At 41.1% G+C, this 13,561-nt stretch overlaps 1 protein-coding gene across 1 annotated transcript in view; it reads left to right on the top strand.

The window, feature by feature from the left end:
* LOC136857170 (U1 small nuclear ribonucleoprotein 70 kDa) overlaps positions 1-13,561 on the top strand; it is a 114,737-nt gene that overhangs the window by 11,111 nt on the left and 90,065 nt on the right. Inside the window, exon 2 of the mRNA XM_067135604.2 lies at positions 10,104-10,221. Within this exon, the coding sequence (XP_066991705.2) occupies positions 10,104-10,221 (118 nt within the window). The remainder of the gene's footprint in view (positions 1-10,103; positions 10,222-13,561) is intronic.

Below are 13,561 nucleotides of genomic sequence, written 5' to 3'. Positions count from 1 at the left end.
ATAGTAAGTGAGATTGAATCAAGGTGTAGTAAAGCTAATGCAGTGAGCTCGCAGTTGCGATCATCAGTATTCTGTAGGAAGGAAGTCAGCTCCCAGACGAAACTATCTTTACATCGATCTGTTTTCAGACCAACTTTGCTTTACAGGAGCGAAAGCTGGGTGGACTCAGGATATTTTATTCATAAGTTAGAAGTAACAGACATGAAAGTAGCAAGAATGATTGTTGGTACAAACAGGTGGGAACAATGGCAGGAGGGCACTCGGAATGAGGAGATAAAGGCTAATTTAGGAATGAACTCCATGGATGAAGCTGTACGCATAAACCGGCTTCGGTGGTGGGGTCATGTGAGGCGAGTGGAGGAGGATAGGTACCTAGGAGAATAAATGGATTCTGTTATGGAGGGTAAGAGAAGTAGAGGGAGACCAAGACGACGATCGTTAGACTCGGTTTCTAACGATTTAAAGATAAGAGGTATAGAACTAAATGGGGCCACAACACTAGTTGCAAATGGAGGATTGTGGCGACGTTTAGTAAATTCTCAGAGGCTTGCAGACTGAACGTTGAAAGGCATAACAGTCTATAATGATAATGTATGTATGTATGTATAGATTTCACTGCGTCTGATGTGTCTGTGTTAAATCGGAGAGGACTAATTGGGTCACCTTGAAGTACTCCATTAGTTTGAAGGATTTCTTTTGATGTACTTATCCCGTCATTTATCTCTACATTGTTTTGTGGTAGGTTTCCTATGAGGTTTACAGTTGCCTTGTCTGGTTACGTGAACGAATTGTATCCACAAAATTACATTGTAATTTTTGTAATTTTTTTTACCAAACGGAAGATAATAATTGCTTTCACTCAAATTAAGTGTAAAATCTGTGGTAAATTAAGAAATACTGTTGTTACTAGAGAAATATCTATACGTACTTACGGGCTGTAGACAGGACTCCTTTATGTTGCATTCCGCTGCTCGTGCTGTCTTTTGTTTCTTTCTTGAGGTCCAGGACTAGCACTGATGAATGGGAGTGCTATATCTGTAAATTCTCATTATCTTTGTCCATATGACTAGCGTGGGAAGTTCAAACTGCCACGACGTCACAGTGGTTGAATGGCATACGCTCATCGCCTGCCTGCCCATCCACTTACAGTGCTGGGCGCCCACTGGACGGAATGCCCAGCGTGAGCACCGCTGATCTAGCTTAATGTTTGGCTTCAGATATAAGCCAACAATTGTCATACTGTTTCCTATCACTATTATTGTACTTTCTTCTTTCATTGTATTCTTTACTTTTCCAAAGCTGTGTTTGAAGAAGCATGATGCACATCCTTCTGGTCTCCCTCTTTCTTTGTCTGTGGCATAAGAGTGAGCTGCATAGAACAATGGGATGTCTATTGGTTTTGTGAGAAAAGTCTCAGTGGCTATTATGATGTCTTGACTAACCAGAGATCTTCTGGTGCTAAGTTCATCAGGTTTTTGAGGCTTTCCACATTCCGTAACATGAATTTCAAAGTCATCTTAGTTTTCTTTCATGGTTCTCCTAATAGTGGATCAATTGCTTGTCTTGTATTTGTTATGAATTTAGGCTGTGAGATGTATTCCAGTGTTGTGTGGCCTCCGAAAGATCTGTCTCACAAGAATTCCTTTGGGCCAGAAGTTAGGTTGACTTATTATTTCTGGTTGCATATAAGGCTCACCTATCTTATAAGCTTTATTCTCTCCTTTCGTGGAGAATTGTTCACAACTGATTTTGCATGGGATTCCGCAGTCTTTTAGGTAACCCACTAAGTCTTCCTCCCTTGTTTGTGGGTGTAGTCTTCCTACATACATCCACACTGAGCGGTGTCCCATCTTTAGTTGGTTGTTTTCAGTCTTTGTTCCAATGATCTTTGGTGACTGTCGGGGCCTGTTTTTTACTACATCAGTCCATTAAATACATTGCTTCCAAAGTCTAACTTGGCAAATTTCGTCTTCAGGTTTTTAAATTGAAGTGGGAATTCATCTCTTTACTTCACGATCTTACATGATCAAATTAAACTTCCCTGGAATCACCTAATATCAGGTGGATAAGTGTCACTCATATAGACAGCATAAAACAGCACAAATTCACTTACCCTGGGTGTGCACAGACTGGACTATATAACGAATTGCTGGAATTTTAAAGAATTTTATATTACAGCAATCAATTGTAACATAATTTTAACTTGAATGGAAAATTCTAAATTCCTATGGAGGGAATTAGATATTTTTCACCAATAGAGCATGTCAAAAACATATCAGATGTAAGGCTTTTTAGGCATTTGCTCTATTAACCAGCGTTTCGTCGTAGGTCTGACACTAGACTCGTCAGTGTGGGATGTGTCAGACCCTACCCACTGACGCTGGGTGTATGCAGGTGAACTTATCAGAAGCCTATATAAGAGGCACAGTCTGATAACTGCATACGGGAGATAAATCTCCACAATGGAATTATTGCCCGTCTAGCAATTCCGAATGGACAATTCTAAATTCCCATGGAGGGAATTAGATATTTTTCACCAATAGAGCATGTCAAAAACATATCGGATGTAAGGCTTTTCAGGCGTTTGCTCTATTAACCAGCGTTTCGACAATTTTCCACAGCGCCAGATGTGAAACTTCCTGACCACTGTGCATACACTGGTCCAGTTAATCTCAACGCCAACAAAATGAAGGACTTGTTTCAATTGTTGTTACATCCCTGAAGAACATGAAAGATTTTACAGGGAAATTCTTACATGGGCTACTACCACAACAGACAATGTTGGCTGAAAATAAATCTTTACAACTTTATTGCATATACCATATTTACTCTTGTATTAGATCCCCCCTTGGCTTTTTGAGACAAAGAAAATGAAAAAAAATATCTTGCATACAAGACCCCCCAACGTAATTCGCCAGGGAAGAGCAACGATTCCATTTCGAAGCAGGAACAAGCCTTATTGCAGCTCTGATGGCATGTCACAAATTTGTGAATAGTTTCGTCCATATGACCAACGCAATGAAAACACGTGTTGAAGTCATGCGGTACATCTTTGTTTCGTAATTAAGAAATGTCCGCCTCCGTAACGTAGGCCTACTGCAGCTCTGATGACGTCTCACAAATAGGTGAATAGTTTCATGCCTGACCCGCGCATTGCAAGCATGCATCCGTCATATATATATATATATATATATATATCTGTGTTTTGTAGTTAAGAGTGTCTGGCAGTGTAATGGTTAGCACAATTAGCTGCCGTTCTCGGGAGCCTCAGTTCGATTCGCGGTACCGCCCTTCCTGACATCAACCTCATCAGAGGAATTAATGAGATGAAATGAATGACGTGATATTATGAGTAACTAAACCAGATTATATTTACTTTATATGTAAGCCTGAAAGTCGTGTTCACCATTTATTGACTTTTTACGTTTAGAAATACTGCCTTCCAACAGTGTAGAATGTACAATTTATAGCTCTTTATAGCCTAGAAGTCATGTGTTCACTGCACAAAATTTGAGGTTATCGCATATTGGACCCCCCTTGCTTTTTTTGGCTGTAAAAGTGGGGGGAAAAGGGGGTCTAATGTGCGAGTAAATACGGTATGCTAATATCCTGCTAATTTGCACTTATCTTTGCACATATTTGATATGCTTTGAATAATAACTATTAATAGTGTCATCGTATATAGTGTGGGTAACTGTCGTTAAGTCCTAGTTTGTGAACCATGGGCAGTGCCTGAGTGGCCTAGAAAGTGGTCCTGTGAGTTGGGATACCAGTTGCTATGGAGTGGGAGCGGGCAACTTGGACATACACTAAGTCATGGCCCTCCTTGTGCTCAGGTGGCTACGACTATACATACAATCCACCAGTGGTCCCTAACCCAGTAGAGGAGGATACTCGCAGGGACTGTGTAAGTAAGGGTACCATCCTGCTTCACAGAATTTTCACCGAGCACGCTCAACGTTTCAAGCAAGCTTCGGACCTATGGGAGTAACAGAGTCCCACTCCCATTTGACAGGTGAAGGACTCCTAGGAAACAACTTGGTGAATAAAATGGAATTCGATGGGGAACTATCAGTATAAATAGGGCTTAGGGAAGAAGGAAAGTAGAACTTTGAGTCAGCAAAGAGGATGCATCTCGATATGTTAGGGATTAATAATATTCAGGTAAGGGGAGACGACATGGATGAGATAGGTTATAAAGTGTACTTGGCAGGTGTTGAAAAGGGAAGGGCAGGGTGTGGGGTTGGACTGTTCAACAAGAATATAATTGCATGCAACATAGTTTCCGTTAGACACGTAAAAGAGCAAATGATGTGGGTAGATTTGGCAGTTGGAGGAATTGGGACGAAAATTTTGTCTGTGTATTCACCATATGAGGGTGCAGATGTGGATGAAGTTGACAAGTTCTATGAAGCACTGAGTAATATTGTAGTCAGGGTCAGCGGCAAGGGTAATTTCTCCAGAAAATGAAAACTCTCTTTTTGCGGAAATAACTCATTACAAACTGCTGTTTTAATAGGATTTAAAATGTCATCCTCCGAACAACTCATTTTTACTGCCTTGCTTTCTTTAAAACAACCGTCAAAACCGATGTTATAGCTGGATGCAAGAAAACGCCCCACAGCTGACTAATGCATACATCTCTGCTTATCACTGGCTTTGTGTACCTGGACCATCAGGGCTGTCCACTCCAACCAACATGTACAGTACTCGCACTACTTCCCATTGATGTGTACAAGAGATTTGCCACATTATTTCCGAAACTTGAGACTTACAGTTACATCTGGAGGCTGATTTTCTGCACGTTATCCTCTTATAGTACAACAGTTGTGTCAAAAAGTTCAGGATAGGTGTCTACCGGTCTTACCCATTACTTACCCATTTTTGAACGGAAGTAAAAGGAATTTTACCATGTCCTGCTCGTGACTGTTGAGTTCCTTTGAATATTTCAGGTACCCACAGGTTCCAATTGACATTTTAAAAGTAAATTCCTCTACATAAACAGTTTGTTAATACCCTTCAGTGCATACTAGATGGATTTTAAATTTTTTGTTTCATAAAGCAGGATAACATGAAAAGTATCAGTAAAATGTGTGTATGGATGTCATGCATGTAATGGTGGAATGCTCTAATAAATAAGCTGTAGGATTTTGACAACTGCAAGAATACCTCAACAGAGTTGTGAGTAGACAGCTGATAAGCAGGATGAAAAGTCCGGCTGAAAGTTTTACCAAGAGAAGGCCTCTTGGTTTTAATTGCTGTATTGATGGAGTGAATGTACCTAATGGGAACTGTTGTAAGTCCCTACATTTGAATAAGGAAATATCTTCATTAGGGTAATCATATTAACAAGGTTGTAAGTAAGGGTTACAGATCTCTTCATATGATTATGTGATTATGAGTGTATTTGGGGGTTGTAGTAAGAAAATAAAGGAGATGGCATATGTCACCAGTAGACCCCACTTAGAGTATAGAGTCCTCATCAGGATTACTTGCTTTTGGAACTGGAAAAGATGCAACTACCCCCTATGGGTGGGGGACGCAGATGAAGAATACACCCACGGTATCCCCTGGCAGTCATAAGAGACTGGGTTGGTGACCACGGGGCCCTTAGCTGAGTCCTGGCATTGCGTCCACTTACGTATGCCAAGCTCCTCACTTTCATCTATCCTGTTCGACCTCCCTTGGTCAAATCTTGTTCTTTTCCGACCCTGACGTATTAGAGCATTTGAGGCCTAGGGAGTCTTTTCATTTTCATGACCTTTGTGGCCCTTGCCTTTCTTTGTCTGGTACTACATTTTTAGAAGTGTCGGATCCCTCCTTTTTCCTTTTTTCCCTCTCTCTCTACACCCTGTGGGTTGGCATGCAGACGTAGACTACACCCACGGTATTCCCTGCCTGTCGTAAGAGACAGCTAAAAGGGGCGACCAAGAACCACGAGATTACTTGTGATTAGTACCATTACGTGCGGAACACCATGGGTCAATGTTAGTTGCGACTAGTACCACCACTTTATATAGGAGCAGTACCAGTCTGTGCGGAACAATATGGGTATGAGTGTTGCTTGTGAAAGAGGTCGTCGTGTGTATTCCACTGATCCGTTCCGCTGTGTTCAGTATGGTCTGCATTACCTATTTGTAGTACCACTTTATGTGCAACACCATGGGTCTCCATTGCCTGTAGTTAGTACTACTATGCGAGAAAAACCACGAGTTTGGCTTACCCCCGTGATTTGTATCACTATTTGAGGAAAACCATTGGTCTGTGTTGCCTGAGAGTAGTACCATTATGTGAGGTACGCAGTGAGCTTGTGTTGCCTGTGGGCATTGCCGTAATTTGCAATACACCGTGGGTCTGCATTGCCTGTGCTTAGTGCCACTTTGTGAGCAGCGTCATGAGTATACATGGCCTGTGATTAGTTCCACCAAGTGAGGAACACCATGGGAATACCAATGCTCGTGATTAGTATACCTAGGTGAGAAGCACCATGGGTCTGCATTGCTTGCGAGTGGTGCTGGTATGTGCGGGGTGCCATGGGTTTGTTCCACCTACGAGTGGTGTCATTGTGTGTGACATACCATGGGGTTATGTTACCTGTGATTAATACCACTGTAGGAGGAACACCATGGTTCTGTTTTACTAGTGTTTAGTACCATTGTGAGGGGCCGGTGACCTGGATTTTGGACGCCTTTAGACATTTCACGAAGGTTCCTTGTAAGGCTAGGGATTGACAAACGAAGAAATATATTTACTGTAATCGGCTGAAATTTTGTTATATATGGTGTTGTTCCTAGAATTCAATACAGATATGTAATTACCAGTAATTAGGACATTGTGAATTGGATCCACTGATTGTTTTTATTTCACGATCATTTTCTCATCATAATTTGTTTTAGATTCTAGTCAGTGGATACTTTTCGAAGTTTAAATTTGCACTTCGTTACACCTCGTACCATTAGGGGCCGATGACCAAGCTGTTAGGCCCCTTTAAACTACAAACATCATCCAAGATCCAACTGCACAAATGCACCATTCATCCAATGTGCTTATTGTCGTTTAAATTTGTGCTGAACGGATTTCTACATCAAGAGCCGTAAACATGTTATAAGAATATGTAAGGATAGCTTAAATAAGTAGAATACTGGTAATCACTATTTATAGCACAGTTTCCTGTCTTTTTCATTTTATATACTGATATCAATCTAGGCTCATAAATATGAATAATTACCACCATGAGCAGCTGAAATTGGTACAAGCTGAGCGAGTTGGCCATGTGTTAGGTTCCTGTAGCTGTGGGCTTATATTAGGGAGATGGTGGGTTTGAATTCCACCATAGACAGCCCTGAAGATAGTTTCCCATTTTCTCACCAGGCAAATGCTAGGGTTGTACCTTAATTAAGGCCTTGGTCGCTACCTACCTGATCCTTGTCAGTTTCTCCATCCTTGCGGCGTTGAAAATCATCTTAGTGTTAGTGCAACTTAAATTTTTTAGAAAAAGAAATTAAAGAATGGTACAAGGATCCAAAAGCACCATCATACTTCTGCACAAAAAAGGAGCCAAAGACGATATCAATAACTACAGACCTATCAACCTAATTGTAAATCTTTACAAACTCTTCATGAAGATCCTAACTAAGAGAATGGCGAAGACACTAGATGAACAACAACCAGTGACACAAGCAGGTTTTAGAACAAATTACAGTACATCAGACCACCTACAAGCAGTGAATCAACTGATCGAGAAAACACAAGAATTCAATCTGGATGTATATATAGCATTTGTGGACTACAATAAAGCATTCGACTCCGTAGAACGGGAATACGTTTTAGAAGCACTGAGCAAACAAGGGATCCAGAACAAATACATCAGACTCCTGGATAAACTCTACGAAGGCAGTGAGGCCAGAATAAAAACAGAAAGAGAAGGAAAGAAAATCAAGATAGAAAGAGGAGTTAAGCAAGGGGACCCTCTCTCACCAAAATTATTCACGTGCTTACTGGAGAATCAGTTCAGAAAACTAGATTGGGAAAACAAATACGGCATTAAAATAGATGGAGCAAGACTAACGCACTTACGATTTGCAGACGACATCGTATTGGTGGCAGAGTCGGCAACGGAGCTAGAACAAATGATAATAGAATTAGACAACGTCAGCAAAGAAGCAGGCCTGACAATGAATCCAAGAAAAACTAAATTGATGACTAATGCACTGGAAACTCCAGTTAGCGTAAACGGAGAAATACTGGAATACGTAGAGGAATGTGTATACCTTGGCCAGAACATATCATTCTCAAACTGTTCAGAAAAAGAGGTCAAACGGCGAATAGGACAAGCATGGAAGAGGTTCTGGTCTCTAAAGTTCATACTGACAGACAAGACTCAGAAACTCACCCTTAAAGCTGAAGTCCTAGAAAAATGTGTGATACCAGTCCTACTATATGGATGCCAAACCTGGGCGCTAACACTAAAACAAAGGAAAATGATCCAGATATGCCAGCGCAAAATGGAAAGAAAAATACTCCAGGTCACATTGAGAGACAGAATACGGAACGAAGATGTACGAAGGAGAACCGGCATGAAGGACGCTCTGACGACAGCCGATCAGTTAAAGTGGAAATGGGGAGGACACGTAGCGAGACTGGAGCAAAATCGATGGACCTACAAAATGACAATGTGGGATCCCAGACAAGGAAGACGAAACGTGGGAAGGCAAAGAACTAGATGGGCAGACTGGTTTGCAAGATGGGGAGGAAAACAATGGACAAGAACAGCAAAGATAAGGCAAGAGTGGAAAGAGTTGGGAAAAATTGTGTGCAGAGATCACTGACCTTACGGGATACACCTTTGCTCAAGCCCTGTAATAACATAGGTCGATCAAGACACATATTATAGATATTGTGCAGCAGTGAAATATGCAACAGTGCGCTTCCGCAAAGAGACCTGGAGATCACCTCTCTGATCACTACGGCATAATACAGTAAAATTGATAAAAGAGGTTTTTATGAAGTGGTGAATATAAAATTATCATCCTCACGTACACTGCGGAAAGAAGCCGAGCAAGTGTAAAATATGTTGAAATACGCTCTCAGGACAGAGGTGAAGAATACAACATACAATTGTACGCTTCGACGAAGAGGATACCGTGATGGTCATCTTCTGTGCACTCGGGAGAATGGCAAGACGAATGTCAAACAGATAAACGTTTGCATGCAGTAGTGACATGAATAACTCATCACGTAACACATAGTGGAAGGAGGATATGCACTTGCAATGTATGTCAGGAGAATTTCAACGGAGGATAAGGTCAAGAAATTACAAGAAAAGTCTACAACATTCGGAGAAGAAGCTATGCAAGAACGAAGAGTGCAAGTTTACGCCTTTACCTAGCAACAACCTGAACCCTCCCTGGGATAAAAGTGTACACCTGTCATTTATGCAACAGTGCGTTTTCGCGAATTGTTGTTCCAGAAAAACACAATTGCATTCACTCGGGGGTGAGACTACACAAATGTACAATATGTGGTAATATGTTATCATGAAAAATCTACAGATTAACCAATATAATAATGCTCTTCAGGACCTGCTCACCTGATGAGCTAAACTGAGCACTGTCCCTGCATTGCAGGAGGCCATAGCCCTTAGGGGATTCATACGGCTAATTTATTTATTTACAAGAAACATTGATTACAGCTGATTTTTCCATCATATTTGATTTTATACTATTATCAGACATTTCACGAAAGTTCCTTGTAAGGATAGGGATCGAGAAACCTAGAAATATATTTACTGTCATCAGCTGAAATTGATTATATATGGTGTTGCTCCTAGAATTCAATACAGATATGTAATTACCAACTGCTGCACGTTAAACAATCCTAAACGAGGAATGTAAACAGTTGATGTTCCAAACCTTTAGTACACTCTCCTAAAAGAGTCGCACCCCTAGTGCCTCTCTTTGCTTGGCATGTCATCATTAGTTGGGATTGTAGGTGATCAAGTAACCCATCAATAACAAAAAAAGCATAAAGGAGTGGTAGTTGGCAGCATTGCTGAATTTTTTCTGTAGTCTTACTTTTTTCTGTATTTGTTATTTCCATTTCAGGATCCAAAAGAAACTCCACCTCCTACTCGGGTGGAGACAAGGGAGGAGAGACTAGAACGTAGGCGTAGAGAACGTGCTGAACAAGTGGCCTACAAATTAGAGCAAGAAATTGCTGTTTGTGAGTATGATTTCTAATTCTTAATTATGACCTACAGAAATCTTGACTATAGTACTTGTAGTTTTGGAGCTTTTACCTTGTTGCTGAACTAGGATTTCGTTCCATATACAGTAAATCCTTGTTAGGATGTGTTTGCAGGGGACAAGGAAAGAGAACGTGATAAACGTGATTACACAAATAAAATCTATCCGTGTCCGGCTCACAATCCAGCTATCTCCAATTTGGGCCTAAGAAATTTTTTAACCTAAAGGGTGAATTCTAGCATGTCCAAAAAAGGAAGTTAGATGCGAAAGTTAAGAGTTTTTGCCATTTGTATGTAATTATTAAATGCCAATATTTGCCAAGTGCTAAGACTCTCTTGCCAGGGTAGCCATGTTTATGACGTCATAGTTCATCCCGTCAACCTGTGGAAAGTCAGCCATGATGAAACTATGATGTCATGAGGCAACATCTGACATTTAAATGTGCATACAAACAAACTATGCATCCCATGGGTTACAGCAGAAAATGAGCACTGCACATCACATAATGCATACTTATGATATAAATTTGCCATAGAAAGCACAATGAACCATTCAAACACTGGAAATTAAAAACACAGGAAGAAAACATCAGAGATCACTTCGATACCGCCTGAGCGCAGGTTCCTATGGAGCAATTTAATGTTCCCAAGTTATGAACGCGCGTGCATGTTTAGTTATCAGAAAAGCATATACGAACGATATGAAATGAAACATGAAGTAGCAATGAGGAGCGATACTACCTTTATGCTTGCCAGTGACCTACCGACCCACCCAAAAAATGTGTTATTACTCCCACAGCAAACGTAAAATGGAGGCTACATTACATTGCAAGTGCACACAGTAACAAGAATAGGAAATAATGTCTTCAAATGGTACTCACCGAGTAATATAGAAGGTTATTTTGGTATCCATTGCACGCACTGCCAGCATACTTTAAGTTGAAATCAGTCCCAAGTTTAGTTCCTTCGCATTTTGAACAACGCACATAAATACACACGGAATGTACAAATTGTTCGTTACGGAGTTAAACACACAATAACGCACAATGTTTATATGCGAACCGTTAATTAAATCAATATTCAAAACGTGAATTGACAGTAATGGCACATGTATCACGACCATGTGGTAATGGCGACTGGAGCTCCGTCTAATCACCGCCCTTCCTTCTTTGATTAACGTGCGCACTTGACGTACCGACCAAACGAACATAACCACTTGACGATAGAGGACATGATGTCATGGGTGATGGAAGGGCGGCGTTTCAATAGCATGGATGCAGAATGAAATAAATTCACACACTATAATAAGCAGCTTACTCACCTTATTGAGAGTACCGCTCTGCGATGTGGTGCAAAACTCCTAACAGCACTACTTACCTGTTTATTGGCGAAGAGCGTACATCATAGGATTACACCCCCTTCACTCCGTAAGGAACAGTGTTGCCAACCCATATCTTTTCTCCTCCAAATCTTAGTTGAAAATCCGCTAAATTTCGAACTGGAGCAAAATAAGATACACCAGCTGTTTTAATAAACTCAACACTCGCCAGTTACAGAACAGGAGTTCATCTTCTCCCCGTACTATATGCTCTGAAGCAGATGTGCAGGGTTGATGTCCTGTGGTTTCATGAAGCCACATGGTACTATTCCTTTTCAAAGAATATGCTGGCAGTTCAAAGCAGCAAAGCACATACGGAAATTTTCAAATCTATTTCGAAAGTTATTTTCGCTTTCGTTACTCTTTTCATGTTTTTGATAAGTCCGGAAATAAATGTCAAACAATTTCGCATTTATATTGCACCGCCAATAGACGCACCGTCCGTACTTAAGATCACTGGGAAGCTAACCAACTAGTCTTATAAAGTTAAATTATTTAACCATTCTTGACTAAATATCTGACTACTTATTAACCTATTCTTTCAACATATTGACGTACCAAAAAGAAGAACCTGATGTCAAAAGAAACACGTTATGAAACACGACACTACCCGGCTCATCAAGAGTACAGCAACGATTGCAACAAATTCTGACTGAGGCTGTGGGCCAGAGCTGGTCTAGAAAATGGGAATAAGTAGACTGTTATGCCGTACTAAGTTCTATATATTTTTTTCCCCTGGTGTGAAAGGTGATATTGTTACTGCTGAAAATCGCTAAAAGAAGTTTGAAAATCCGTCAAAAAATCCGCTGTCCGCTAAACAGAAAATTTATCCACTGTTCCATTTAAAAATCCGCCAAATTTGGCGGAAAATCCGCTGAATTGGCAACACTGGTGAGGAAGGGTTGGTGGGCCTGGCTGACGTCACATTCTCGCGGTGTACCATATGTGCTGTTTAAGGAGGTATAGAGTGTGGTGTGACATCATACTTATGAAGTTTCTCAGGACCTTCTGTCCAGACCACAAATGCATCATCAACATACCTCCACCATATCATAGGTTTGACGGGCGCCGAAGCAATAGCCTCCTCCTCAAAATGCTCTATAAAGAAATTAGCCACTATGGGCGAAAGTGGACTTCCCATAGCCACTCCGTCCGTCTTCGTAAAAATTCCCACCCCACAAGAAATAGCTGTAAGTCATGCAGTGGTAAAATAGCTTAGTAATGTCCTGTTCCCTGATGCATTTGTGGTCTGGACAGAAGGTCCTGAGAAACTTCATCTATTTCTAAACCATCTAAATCAGCAACATCCTTCAATAAAATTCACTGTGGAGATGGAGTCGGACGGATGCCTTCCTTTCTTGGATGTTCTAGTAAGAAAGAAACCGGACGGCTCCTTAGGACATAGCGTCTATCGTAAGCCTACCCACACAAATCAGTATCTTCATGCAGATTCTCACCACCATCCAGCACAAAAACAAGCCATTCTCACGACACTCGCCAAGACAGCGAGACGAATTCGTGAGCCATCACACATCCAGGTGGAGATGGACACGCTCGGAGTTGCATTCAAGGGTAATGGTTACAGCATTTGCAGATTCATAGGGCCCGGCATCCCAGTGAAACGACCAAGCAAAGCTCACAGAAGGAAGTGAAGGGAACTGCCTACTTGTCTTACATTCAAAACACCACCGATCGAATAGCCAAAGTCCTCCGGCACTAAAATTGCTCACAGTCCGAGTAAAACCAAGGACAAATTGTCCCCACTTTTACATCCTTTGGTATACGAAATTCCCTGTACTTGCGGTAAGGTATACATTGGCCAAACATGCCGGTCCATTGGTACCCGTATCAAAGAACACAAACGTAATATTCGTCTCAACCAACCAGACAAATCGGCAATAGCTGAGCACGCTCTATCGTCGGGTCATGATGTCATATTC

Source organism: Anabrus simplex, chromosome 1 (genome assembly GCF_040414725.1).
Source record: "Anabrus simplex isolate iqAnaSimp1 chromosome 1, ASM4041472v1, whole genome shotgun sequence".
Taxonomy (NCBI): domain Eukaryota; kingdom Metazoa; phylum Arthropoda; class Insecta; order Orthoptera; family Tettigoniidae; genus Anabrus; species Anabrus simplex.
Note: the sequence above shows the minus strand (reverse complement) of the source record. Positions and strands in the feature narration are given on the sequence as shown.